At 41.0% G+C, this 14,022-nt stretch overlaps 2 protein-coding genes across 3 annotated transcripts in view; one reads left to right on the top strand and one right to left on the bottom strand.

Annotated features, from left to right (window-relative positions):
* Positions 1-8: 8 nt before the first annotated feature.
* rbbp9 (retinoblastoma binding protein 9) lies at positions 9-1,404 on the bottom strand. Its single transcript, XM_079890229.1, has 5 exons — positions 1,148-1,404; positions 1,005-1,047; positions 808-913; positions 374-459; positions 9-285 (listed from the first exon to the last, which is right to left on the bottom strand). The coding sequence occupies exons 1-5, from the start codon at positions 1,241-1,243 to the stop codon at positions 62-64; spliced, it is 555 nt and encodes a 184-aa protein (XP_079746355.1). The 5' UTR covers positions 1,244-1,404; the 3' UTR covers positions 9-61.
* A 1,086-nt stretch (positions 1,405-2,490) lies between these two features.
* arhgef3 (Rho guanine nucleotide exchange factor (GEF) 3) overlaps positions 2,491-14,022 on the top strand; it is a 95,034-nt gene continuing 83,502 nt past the window's right edge. For both annotated transcript variants that reach the window (XM_079891400.1, XM_079891399.1), the window contains exon 1: positions 2,491-2,761. In XM_079891400.1, coding sequence (XP_079747526.1) covers positions 2,730-2,761 — 32 coding nt within the window. In that variant the 5' untranslated portion in view covers positions 2,491-2,729. The remainder of the gene's footprint in view (positions 2,762-14,022) is intronic.

The raw sequence follows: 14,022 nt of genomic DNA, 5'->3' as shown, positions 1-14,022 counted from the left end.
CCCGAGAAAGCACATCAATAATACACACTGGATGAAGGGTCATTTCAGTGTGTGTGTGTGTTTAGCTTTTGGCTTTGAGCTTTCTGATCGCGTCGATGAGCTCTGGGAAGGCCGTGTTCTGGAAGTGTCCGTGGTCTGTGTACTTGTATAAATCTGTCTTGAGGTTATCAGCCACTTCTCGTTGCTCAGCCCAGGGCAGAAACGGGTCGTCTGTGGATCCGAACTGAAGGATGTGCTTCACGTTTGTCCTGATCTTTTCCCACTCCCATGGCCGGCTGAAGTATCCTGAGCGTAATAGGAGAAGGCACATCATCACACACACTCACACTGACGACCACTGATGCCATGATGAGGGATTAGTGTTCAAACTCACCGCTCTCACGTTCATTCTCATCTCCCAGGTGGGATGTGTACGCGCCTACCAGAATAATGGCAAACACTCGGTGTGTTTCTGCATACCTGTCGAAGCGCACCAAAAACAAGCAATCATGTAGTTTATAGAGTGATAGTCAGGTAGTGATAGAAATGATCACACACAGATGTGTCTCTCCAACTCATTTTGAAGGGATTGATCATTCAGGTAAAATGATGAATCACTCATGATCAGTGAGATTCAGTGAGTGTCATTGAACTCGATTTGACTCGATTAGGGGGGGAACAAATAAGTGTAAATAATTACATTGATAGATTAATTGAATAAGTAAGTACAGAGCTAACTTGCTGGCAAACATTGTGCTCACAGATGAATCGGATCATTTAGAACACGACTCAAATGATTCACATGAGTCGCTGAGGTGAGTCGAGTACCTCATGGCTGCCGCGGCTCCTGAACTGTGTCCGATGATGAGGGTTTCTTCATCACATCTCAGATCCTGCTCCATGAACGGCAGCCAGATGCTCTCTCTCGCAGTCACTGGAAGGGTTACATATCATATTTCACTATAATACCACAAACATATGTCCCATGAAATGTGATGTTGTCACGTGATGTGAGTTTGAACTACCAGGATCCGGCATGTTTTTCAGCGCGCATGACACATCTGGAATCTGTAACAGTGGTGCACCGTTTAATATTCGGGCTGAAATGTAACCTGACTGTCATTATAACAGCTGAACGGATTTTAATCTCTTGTTGGAGTCATCATACCTCGTTTATTCGTTTGTTTGCCCATCCATACCAGTTGCAGCGCTCGACATCCCCTGCTCCGTTTCCCGGCACGATCACAGCTCTCTTCAGAGGCATTTACAACAGCAAAGCTTCAGCTCCTCGAGGAAATAAACACGACTGACACGTGTGTGTGTGTGTGTGGAACTATTGCTGCGTTCCAGTCCAAAATTGTCACGCCCTTCACTCGCTAACTTCCCTCTGTCTTGTTCACTCGGATGTACATCATTGCTTACGGTGCACGAGTGCCCTCTACTGGCGGACACTGCGGCGGGCTGAACTGGAGCGTCCTGAGCCCTTGATCACTTGGAATCAGCTGTGGAGTTGATTTATTTATTTATTTATTTATTTATTTATTTATTTTTTCCCTTCAAGAATTTGTTTAATGCAGCATCCAAATGTTTAAAGGTGTGTTTGGGTTGTTTTAAATAAATAAAAAATAGAATTAATATATCATAGAGTTGTTTGTTGTGGTGGTGATTAGATGAGATCTGTGGTGACAAATGTACTTTAAATATATTTTGGTATAGTTTTTTTTTTCACTAGCTGTCTTTGTGATAGAGGCAGGAAGGAAGTAATGGAGTTTAGATTAGCTAAGCAAATAAGACTTCTTTAACTCTTTAAACATTAATTCTTAAAACAATAATGTTTGTTAATTTATTTGTAAACAGCTTCTCTTTTTTTAAATTGGTGATTGGTAAAAGTAGCGATGTTCCTGAAGCGTCGCAAGGGGGCGTAACGTTACTAGTAACGCACATTGGTTTAGCTTACTACTCATACTACTCTTACTAGCATAATCTTACTACTCTTACTAGTACTCATACTACTCTTACTACTCTTACTAGCCTACTCTTACTAGCCTACTCTTACTAGTACTCATACTACTCTTACTAGCCTACTCGTACTACTCTTACTACTCTTATTAGTACTCTTACTACTCTTACTAGCCTACTCATACTACTCTTACTACTCTTATACTCTTACTGTTTACATGCTGGAAGTAACACTATAGTAGCATATGCGTTACTGTTTATAATAACGTTAAATCTGCTAACCCATTATAAGGATTGACATAGCCAATTACATGTACAAATTTAATGAGAAATAATGTTACAGTGAAACAGATGGTAAAATTATCTGAAACACATTTCTAGTGTTTCATGGATGCAGTAAACCTTTAAAAGAGAGCATTAATGATCCATGTCTGCTCCTGACAGGGTTTAGTGGGACAGATCCTGTCATCCGTAAACTAACCTCTCCCATCCGACCGAACTGAAGAGAGGAGGAGTGTGTGTGTGTGTGTGTGTGCGCGCTCCTGGCGTGTCACAACAGCACAAACGAGGAATAGGAGACCGCTAACATTCTCCCTCAAATCAAAGTCTGATGCGAAGCGGTTTCATTTGATACTTTTACATGTTTCTGTGAAGTTATGCGAAACACCGCGTGTATGTGAGCACGCATGCGTGTGTAAGTGAGTGTGTGTTAGTCAGCTGTATCGATCTGATGAACGACTGATGGTGTGCAGTGAAGTTCTGCTCTGACTGGATATATATCTACAGACTCAATGCAGAGTGTCGGAGCAGAGGAAACATCAGGGTGAGTACAACACATCATCAGATAAAGACTACATATCACTGGCCGATATCTAGACTGTCAAAATGACAAATATGTAGGACATTTATTAATTAGAAGGCTTCACTGATAACACAAATGTGTTCTGAGAATGTTTCGCTAACGTTCCCATAACGTTGTTCTCTCAACGTTGTGAAGAAAAACGCCCTATGAACGTTGTGAAAGCATTTTTAAAGTCCAGATAACCTTGAACACATTCTTCATTAATGTTGCTGGTAGTTTGTCCAGAACCAAAGTTCCGAGAACGCGTAAATCTGTCACTCCTGACCAAAACACTTGGCTTTTTGGATGATCAAAGAAAGAGTTTGTCTTTAATTATCTTTTGTGCTTGCTAATTAAATTATTTATAGCTTAACTTAAGAAAACGGATCTTATACCGCATAGACTGCATTGAAAAATTGACATTCAAAAGATAATTTAAATGTAAAATATATAGAGATGTAACCCCTGTCACATGTATTTATGTCACTGCTGAACCTGTTCTATAGCTTTTCACGTGTCTGCAAACATAACATGATGGAATGCTGTTTTTCTGTCGGTTTTTATTGCATTTTTACTGAAAACAATGATGAAACCCGTTCTAGGTCTGTTTGGTCAGTTTCTGGACTTGGTTTCAGACTCATGCAGGAGCTGGTTCTCAGTTCTGTATGGTTCGACGTGTGAGAGTCTGTCATGACAGCTGTGGCCGCGGACAGGACTATACTTTTATTCCCTGTATATTTAGATCCCGCACAACAGATGTCTCAGTGACCTGGTGGGGTTCAAAAGTCAGTCTGTCTATAAAGATATGATGGTGTCAGCCAGAAGGACAGATGAACACTGGTCACTGGTCAGGAGACAGCAGATCGCTCACCTGTCGAGTGTGTTGGACCCCATGAGGTCAGTGAATATCCACGACTCGCATGTTTTCTAACTGCACTGGCCAGCCAGAGATGAGACGGGACGGGCGAGGAGTGCAGCGAAGCGTGCCGGGTCGTAATCCCCACGCTAATGCTGGATGAATGTGTTCAGAATAACCTTCTGACCAGCCCTGATCCTCACGGCCCTCTTCCTTGGTGGGATTAGGGAAGTTTTCTTTGGTCTTTTCATGGCAAACCCAGGCCAGGTTCTACAAATGTGTGTGATTCCCATCGCACTGTTTCTCTCCCACCCTATACATCTCATAGAGCTCAGGATTATGTGTGTTATGTGAATGATGTGAATTGTGTGAATGAAGAGCACTGTAGGTTGTGTTTTAGGTGACAGGTGCCAACATAAATGTCACATGGTCTTAGTGATCTTAGTTATCTCCAATAAGGAATAACTGAGAAAAATGGTGTCATTATTTACTCTTTACCCAACATGTCATCATTTTCTTAAAATATACATTGCATCATCACACGCCCCGTTTTTGCTGAGTTAGACGCGTTGCTGGGTCAACATATTTTGTTCATTCTGGTCTGGAAACCCTATCCCTGCCCCTAAACCTAACCCTGCCCATAAGGTATCCTTAAAATCAGAGTGAATAGAAGCACCTAACTCTGGTTGTAAGTAGGGCTGGGCGATATGGCCTAAAAAAAAAATCCCCGATTTTTTCACAAAAAACTCGATTTACGATTTAAACCGATTTTTTTTTCTTCCCCTACTTAAAATCAATCTGCAAATGACAAAGAAATTGTTCAAAACAATTTTTAATTTTATTTTGTTTTGATTTTCCCTTCTGGGATTTGATTTGGATTTTCCCCTTGGGGTTAAAGTGCAATCAGAAACAACAAGCCAAAAAGACAAGATGGCAGGCCCTGCCTTTGTAAACAGTGAAAATGTAACATAACAGAACAGAACAGAACAGAACATGAAATGGATGGATTGGGATTGGTGGGGAACGTGAAAAAAATTTTGAATTTCGTAATTAAATCGACAGAATCTGAGAGCTGAGAATTTGTTTCATAGCAATAGTAACCTTCTCTGTCTTGTCTGTCGGTGTCAGTGTCCTCTTTGCTTCGCGATTTTTCTCTGCGTGAGAAAATGGATGTGTAGCGTGAGAGCGTGTAAAAAGTGACGATTGCGTGAGTCTCACGGTGAATTCGTGAGAGTTGGCAGCTCTGCGGATTCAGTTTGTAAGACTGTAGATTGTTTTTTGGCGGGTGTGCTTGTGCTGCCGCGGTCTTGCCGTGTTGTTCGTGTATCTCTATGCCAAACGCGCGGGGGAAGAGCTGAGCCCGTTCGGAGCTACGGGAGCCCAGAGGGGAGCGTCGGCGAATGTTAAAGAGAAAACCGATTTTCATTCAAAAAAATCGACGTAAACTGCAAATTCGAATTAATCGATAAAATCGATTTATCGCCCAGCCCTAGTTGTAAGCCTGAACTTGACATAAACTTTAAACTTTCCCTCAAATCTGATTGGTTCTGCTTTCAGCATCACCTCATCTCTCAGAGAGTCTGAAAACAGTTAGATAGTCTCTTTAAACCCCTCCTTTCCGTGAGCTTACTCTGCTGTGATTGGTCAGATGACTCAGTCTGTTGTGAGTGGTCTACTCTGCTCTGATTGGTCAGATGACTCAGTCTGTTGTGATTGGTCTACTCTGCTCTGATTGGTTCTGATGACCCAGTCTGTTGTGATTGGTCTACTCTGCTCTGATTGGTCAGATGACCCAGTCTGTTGTGATTGGTCTACTCTGCTCTGATTGGTCAGATGACCCAGTCTGTTGTGATTGGTCTACTCTGCTGTGATTGGTCAGATGACCCAGTCTGTTGTGATTGGTCTACTCTGCTCTGATTGGTCAGATGACCCAGTCTGTTGTGATTGGTCTACTCTGCTGTGATTGGTCAGATGACCCAGTCTGTTGTGATTGGTCTACTCTGCTCTGATTGGTCAGATGACCCAGTCTGTTGTGATTGGTCTACTCTGCTCTGATTGGTCAGATGGCTCAGTCTGTTGTGATTGGTCTACTCTGCTCTGATTGGTTCTGATGACCCAGTCTGTTGTGATTGGTCTACTCTGCACTGATTGGTCAAATGGCCCAGTCTGTTGTGATTGGTCTACTCTGCTCTGATTGGTCAAATGGCCCAGTCTGTTGTGATTGGTCTACTCTGCTGTGATTGGTCAGATGACCCAGTCTGTTGTGATTGGTCTACTCTGCTCTGATTGATCAGATGACCCAGTCTGTTGTGTTGTGATTGGTCTACTCTGCTGTGATTGGTCAGATGACCCAGTCTGTTGTGATTGGTCTACTCTGCTCTGATTGGTCAGATGACCCAGTCTGTTGTGATTGGTCTTCTCTGCTCTGATTGGTCAGATGACCCAGTCTGTTGTGATTGGTCTACTCTGCTGTGATTGGTCAGATGACCCAGTCTGTTGTGATTGGTCTACTCTGCTCTGATTGGTCAGATGGCCCAGTCTGTTGTGATTGGTCTACTCTGTTCTGATTAGTCAGATGGCCCACTATGTTGTGATTTGTCTACTGTGCTCTGATTGGTCAGATGACCCAGTCTGTTGTGATTGGTCTACTCTGCTCTGATTGGTCAGATGGCCCACTATGTTGTGATTTGTCTACTGTGCTCTGATTGGTCAGATGGCCCACTATGTTGTGATTTGTCTACTGTGCTCTGATTGGTCAGATGGCCCAGTCTGTTGTGATTGGTCTACTCTGCTCTGATTGGTCAGATGACCCAGTGTGTTGTGATTGGTCTACTCTGCTCTGATTGGTCAGATGACCCAGTCTGTTGTGATTGCTCTTCTCTGCTCTGATTGGTCAGATGACCCAGTCTGTTGTGATTGGTCTACTCTGCTGTGATTGGTCAGATGACCCAGTCTGTTGTGATTGGTCTACTCTGCTCTGATTGGTCAGATGACCCAGTCTGTTGTGATTGCTCTTCTCTGCTCTGATTGGTCAGATGACCCAGTCTGTTGTGATTGGTCTACTGTGCTCTGATTGGTCAGATGACCCAGTCTGTTGTGATTTGTCTACTGTGCTCTGATTGGTTAGATGGCCCAGTCTATTGTTATTGGTCTACTCTGCTCTGATTGGTCAGATGGCCCAGTCTGTTGTGATTGGTCTACTCTGTTCTGATTGGTCAGATGGCCCACTATGTTGTGATTTGTGTACTGTGCTCTGATTGGTCAGATGGCCTAGTCTGTTGTGATTTGTCTACTGTGCTCTGATTGGTTAGATGGCCCAGTCTGTTGTGATTGGTCTACTCTGCTCTGATTGATCAGATGATCCAGTCTGTTGTGATTGGTCTACTCTGCTCTGATTGGTCAGATGGCCCAGTCTATTGTTATTGGTCTACTCTGCTCTGATTGTTGCCTTTGGCTTGCTCAGTTGGGGATACTTAATTTAATTAATCAATCAATCAACAATACTATTGATCAGCATTACCAAACGTGGACGTTTTACACTAGAAATAAACACTGATGTACTATTTTATTTAATACTGTGAAGCTGCTTTGATACAATCTGTATTGTGAAAAGCGCTATATAAATAAAGTTGACTTGACTTGACTTGACTGATTGGTCAGATGGCCCAGTCTGTTGTGATTGGTCTACTCTGCTCTGATTGGTTAGATGGCCCAGTCTGTTGTGATTGGTCTACTCTGCTCTGATTGATCAGATGATCCAGTCTGTTGTGATTGGTCTACTCTGCTCTGATTGGTCAGATGGCCCAGTCTATTGTTATTGGTCTACTCTGCTCTGATTGTTGCCTTTGGCTTGCTCAGTTGGGGATACTTAATTTAATTAATCAATCAATCAACAATACTATTGATCAGCATTACCAAACGTGGACGTTTTACACTAGAAATAAACACTGATGTACTATTTTATTTAATACTGTGAAGCTGCTTTGATACAATCTGTATTGTGAAAAGCGCTATACAAATAAAGTTGACTTGACTTGACTTGACTGATTGGTCAGATGGCCCAGTCTGTTGTGATTGGTCTACTCTGCTCTGATTGGTCAGATGGCCCAGTCTATTGTTATTGGTCTACTCTGTTCTGATTGGTTAGATGGCCCAGTCTGTTGTGATTGGTCTACTCTGCTCTGATTGGTCAGATGACTCAGTCTGTTGTGATTTGTCTACTGTGCTCTGATTGGTTAGATGGCCCAGTCTGTTGTGATTGGTCTACTCCACTCTTCTCTGATTGGTCGATTGCTTACAGTGGTGTAAAAAACGAAACAATTATATTTTTTATATATTCTCTTTTTTTTTTTCATCCATTGAAATTCAAAAAGTACATAAAGACATCGTAACATCCATATGAACCAAGCAGTTTAATTCAAGTCTTCTAAACAGACACAATCACTTTATATGATGAACAAATTTAATTTATGCTTTTATTTATTTTTATTCACATATATATATAGTAAACATGTTCATTCAAACATGACGCGCAGGAACCAATGAGCTTTGTTCTCACGTCAAGCATTCACGTTGAGCCTCTGTTCCACTGTTTACTTCTCTGTATGAAAATGAACAAAAGTCACATGGGTTTGAAATTAGGGTGCCTAACAAAGGGTGTCTAAACAATGACAACATTTTCATTTTGGGTGAGCTAGGTGAACTGTCCTGATATGAAAAATGAAATGTGAAAGTGAAATTTCCCACACAGAGGTTTGTGATTTCCAGGGTTTTCTCATTTTGAGAAAATAAATAGTTCTATTACATTCAGTGAGGAAGTAAGAGTTTGCACAGAAAAAACTCCCTTTTTTCCCACACAGGGAGTAACAGGTCAGGTGCTGTCTGTGCACGCTTACTCAAAGCTCAAACAGTTTATGAGTCTCTATAGAAACAGTGCAACACATAACAGACATGGCCTTCATCACTAAGCCTGGAGTGATATCAGAATGTTCCTTTCCTCACTTTATAAGCAAGGAGATACAGTGAAGGTTCACACAGACAGACACAAACAACCCTGAACAATACAGGCCTGGCTGATCTAAAACTCAGTGTAACACACATTAGACTAGTTTCTCAAACTACTGGGACCAAAACCCAGCTGTGTTAAATGTTAAGTTTTATAATTAATAGTTTGAAATATCAATTTCCGCAGTCCAGAAACATCTCGAGGACCTTCAGGCCATGGTCTCGTTGAGACATACAAAGTTTAATATGCAACAGCATTTCCACATACAGCCTTTTGTTTTGTCTGTCGGAGTTTCTTTTGAAAATGGCATCAAAATTCCCTTTGGTTATTTTTATGAGGTTTGGCCTGAAGAAATTCATCTGAAATGTTCGTCTAGCACTGATTGCAAATGAAGAAAATATTAGTTAGTAATAGTATTGTAATCTATTACATATTCTAGGTATAATCTGAATACTTTTTGATTACTTTTGAACTAACTCGTTTATCACATTGATTTAAATAGGATAATCTTGTACCATATTGACATAAAAATATTTTTTCAGTTCTTTGTTATTAACAACACGATGCACATTAAATATTACATTACGTCAGGGTTTCCCAAGCACGTTTGTAAGAGCTAATAATTAATTAAATCATAAAAATTGAAAAGATAAAAAATAAGAATTACGGAGAATCATTACACTTTTAAATAATTTACTTCCATTATATGAATAATATTTAATCCATAATCATGTAATCCATAAAAAAGTAACTGTTTGTAAGTGTTTGAAAACATTACAAGTGCACTAATTTAATAATCCAGATTAGGCCTACATGTAATCAGTTTTTACGAGTAACCAGCACAGTGTTTTATAGGGTGCAAGTGCCAAATTGCAACTTTGAATAATATAGGCGCTCCCTATTTAGAGTGCCAAATTAGTTTTTACCATGCCAAAAAAACATTTTACCATAAGTTTTTATGGGCTACCGACTCCCAAACTGAAAAAAGAGATACATGTGTATCTTCTATCAAATATATAGTTGGTTCCTCCTTTATTTACTGAAAACAATACATGTTAGTCATAGTTCTGTGACAGATGAGTTTCCCTTCCAAGTTCTGACCGAGGCTGAAAGTGGAACAGATGGGAAAGGCCTTGAAACATGGGAAGTGAGTAATTGGAAATGTAGGGTTGTAGTGTGGAGTCGCGTTACTGAATCAGATTCTCTTACAGCTGTTGAGCGGCTCAGTTTGCAGAACCTCCTGTTCTTCTCACATACACTCACTCTTTTCTGCTTTAACTAAAGTCCACTCCCTCATGTCCTGCGGCGTGTAAACCCGGATTGCCTAATCCAGTCGTCAATCATCAATTATTAAGTTTTGTTGGCACTGTTTGTCCAATGTTGGAATGGATTATGTGTCTGTCAGCTGTCAGTCATTGAGTGAGGATGGGAAAAGAAGTAGAATATCTCATTCTGATAAAATGAAATTGTTGGTATTGGGAAAAAACACTGTGCCACAATTGTATTCCTCCACATTTGGCCTTAAGCTGTTCTCTAGTGTTTGGCTCCTGCACCTGTTGTCCACGCTGAACTGATCTTGCAGACTGCGCTCAGCTGTGATAGAAATGCCTGGCATAAACTGACAGGTGGATTTCTGCCCACATTGCTTGATTGTATCTGTAACAGGCCTTGGCAACTTCAGCCGTGGAAAGTAAGGGACACTCTCAGTGTCTTTTTGTGGTAAAATAGGTGGTTTCTTTACTCTGCATGTGTCACACAAACCATTGTTGGCAGATAAAAACTAAAATCACTTTAAGCAAAACATTTCACTGGGAGATGATTGTACATGGCAGCTTTTCCTCTGGGTAAGTGATCACAAACTGAAATTAGTCCAATCAGCTGTGAGACAAATGAAGTGACAAATATCTGACACGAAGTCACTCCTCAGCCTTGATCCAAATTCAATTCAGAGACAAAATTTCTTGACTTTGACTGATAATTACTTGTTTTTACAATTAATATTAAGCAGGTTCATTGTGAACATTCATAAATTATTGAATAAGTTGATTCACATGTCAGATATCTTCTTTCAGCTGCCTTTTCAAACCTTCAGTGACAATTGCTGGTTATTCCTTTCTTAGATAATGTAAAGTTATAGTTTTACGCTGTTATGAACTCACATACTGTACGTCTAGGATAGTCAGAGTGAGTCGTAATTAAATCACAACACATACTCATGTTTAACCAACGTCTATAGAAATAAAGAAGCCATTTCATCATGAGAGGGTTAAAGCCAAAACAGTAAACAGAAAACTTTACTGACTGATTTAAAGCAACACTAAAGATTATTATATACCTTAAAATAATGTTTCCAAAATGGTTTCAGTGGTTCATCAACTCGTAACAGGGTGAACGGCACTTCTGCATTTGCTGTGCGACCCTCTATCGGCTATAACCGCACTATGCAAGTTTGCCAGATCGGGTAGCGGATCTGTAGTTCAAATGAGACATAAGAAACTTGCTTTACGGCAAGCGTTACAATAGTCATTATTTTGTTTTTCTTCGTTTCTGATGTCGCAATATATCATACTTTCATAAAATCATGCAACATACTCTACCTTGTCTGTGGACATCATTCTTTCCAAAGCCAGTGCTGGATAAACAGCGAGTGTGTGTGCGATGGTAGGCTGCACTTCCAACCTGTAGGGGGACCGCAGAGGAAAAGAGCTTTGGTGTTGCTTTAACGGAGAGGTCTAACTTACCTTCAAACAAAAAAAAGAAAGAAAGAAATTATCTGTTTTCTTCTCTTGCCATAAACATCAACAAAAGACATATCAAATTTAAGAAATGTGTTCTCAAGGTGACAGCAGCAAACAGCCTCAGCAAACCACCAATAACAGAGTAACAGAGAAGCACTCAGGTTGAAGTTAGTACAAGCATGTGATCTGGAGCGGGAGAGAAGGGCAAACGCTGTGAGGACTTGCCCTGCTTTTATGCTGAATCTTCTCCACCCGATAGCCAATCACAGGCAGCTACTCGTCTCCTGGATTCAAAGACGAAGCAAGAAAAACTCAAGCTGTGTTTCCACACACCTGTTTTTAGGCAAATTTTGGGAAATCGCTAGATGTGATTTCTCCCTGCAGCTCAGGCTGGACACCTGTACATTCTGCAACCTGCTTCCGTTACAAATCTGCGGGGACCAATCACAAACTGGCTTATCCACCTGGCGCGCTTTTTTTTTGCACAACCTGCAAAAACCGCTGGATGTCATTGCTTCTGCAAACCGCTGATCAATGCTCCAAACCAACACGTTTCTTGACACATTTCCTGCCTGGAGTTTTCACTGCAAAGTACGTCACCCGGATCGTTGGTCTGATTGGTTGAAGGACTATCCAATTGCGTACAGAGTAATTTTTGATCTATGCCCGTTGATCACCAGACTTAAAAGATCTTAAAAGATTGAGCTTGGTCAGGTGATAGCCAGACTAGGATATCGCATAAAACAACAGTGATGTAAACACCCATAGTATAGGCTTATGCTGAACTTTACTGTACAGATGGCGCTGTATTAAGCAGTGCATGAAAGTGTTTCTGTTGCTTCATGAAGACGTCTGAAATGTCTGTGTGTTTGACAAATATTGCATCTAATCCACTGTGATAAATTAAGGAAACACTTATAAACACTTACAATTCCATTTTATTCAATATTACATTTAAATTCACAACTTTGGATGGAAACATAGATATAATCCTCATCCACAGATGTAATTTAAAAAAGTCAAATAAAGCAAAACAAAAAACGATGTAATAATGCGTAGCAAAAGTTCAGTTTAAACAACTCTGTCTCAATGCATGGCCCAGTTTACGTCCACTTCAAGTGCAGTACTGTGTTTTGATTTCTGTTTCTTTCAGTCATTTTCTCTGGTGATCAACGTTAAACCACAAATGTTCACTTCTTTTTAACCTAGAACGTTCAAAAGTGATTTGGAGAAAGCATTTGAGGATGTTTGTATCTGGCAGTCATGTGGTAAAATATAAGGCTTCAAGAAAGGTTTTCAATAACTGATGTCATATTTCTGAGGGCAGAATGTCTGATGGCTGTAAAGGGTGAGGCTCTACAGTCCATGATGTCATGGCTAGTCTTGCTTTGCCAGCATGTTAGTCAGTGCTGTGTGTGTGTGTGTGTGTGTGTGTGTGTGTGTGTGTGTGTGTGTGTGTGTGTGTGTGTGTGTGTGGGTGTGTGTGTGTGATTTCAAACATCTATGCATGTTAATCTATGCATAAGTTTATGTAGCAGGCCAGTACCAAGTGTAAACAAATCTTTTCACACACACACACACACACACACACACACACACACACACACTCATGCACATTACACAGTCTATACTCACAAGCACATGATGCCTCTTCTAAGAAAAACATGTGACAAACCAGTGTGCCCGAGTACTGTCTTTATACATGCATTTAATTCATTATGCAACCTATAATAATTGAATTCTCTAAAGCCAGTTCACTGACACATTCATGTTTAGAGCGAGTGTAAACGGGTAAAGTGTTAGATCAGCTCTGGCTGAGTTTAATTTTTCAAATAAATTCAAGAGGCCATTTTCTATTCTGTACATTGAGAACTCTAATCTGAAATACAATTGAAATGAATTTTAAAATTCAGAGGATAAATGAAACACATAATACCTAGGGAATACCCAGGGAATAAGGAATATCCTGCCTGTATCTTTAGGGGACTCTATACCCCAAAACGGATGGAGACCTAGCAACACTCACAGAGAGCCAATGACCAGATGTATTATGAACGGTGGCCTCAGAAAGACGACTCTCTAAAATGAGAGAAGCCTAACTATATTCTACACTAAGGTCTGCTTACCAAGGAGGCTCACAAAAGAGCCTAACAACTCGATACTGCTATAAAGGCAGAGGTCTGGGGGCGTAGGCCTCAGGAGGGTGATTTTCTAATGTAAGAGGAGATCTAGCAACGCCCACCTTGAAGACAGTTAACCAGGGAGGCTCAAAAAAGCCTACAACCCAGTCCACTGCCTCAACGGAGCTGTCAGAGTAGAGGCTTCAGCAATGACCCTCTATAGTGACTGTCTAACTACGCTCTACGCTGAAAGATCACCTCACCAAGGAGGCTCACAGAGAGACATACAACTCGGACATGTTATCTTATGCGGAGCTCTGGGGAGCGGAGGTCTCAGCATGATGACTCTCTAAATCGGGAGGAAACCTAACTGCTTCGCTAAGGGTGGTTCCACTAAGAGGCTCACAGAGAGCCATACACCCCGACCGAGCTCTAAGAACGGCTCAGCAAGACGACTCTCTAGTCTAAAGCGAGAGAAGGCCTACCTACGTTCTACGCTAAGGACTGCTTACCAAGTCTGACAA

The sequence above is a fragment of the Squalius cephalus genome (assembly GCF_949319135.1).
Source record: "Squalius cephalus genome assembly, chromosome: 13".
Taxonomy (NCBI): domain Eukaryota; kingdom Metazoa; phylum Chordata; class Actinopteri; order Cypriniformes; family Leuciscidae; genus Squalius; species Squalius cephalus.
This window is presented reverse-complemented; position numbering and strand designations above follow the sequence as displayed.

Excerpts from the sequence above, each read along its gene's own strand:
- rbbp9 (XM_079890229.1), bottom strand. The coding sequence starts at position 1,243 with ATGCCTCTGAAGAGAGCTGTGATCGTGCCGGGAAACGGAGCAGGGGAT. Across the intron at positions 1,048-1,147 it reads CAAACAAACGAATAAACGAG|ATTCCAGATGTGTCATGCGC; the intron begins GTATGATGACTC and ends CCACTGTTACAG. Across the intron at positions 286-373 it reads TGAGAATGAACGTGAGAGCG|GATACTTCAGCCGGCCATGG; the intron begins GTGAGTTTGAAC and ends TATTACGCTCAG.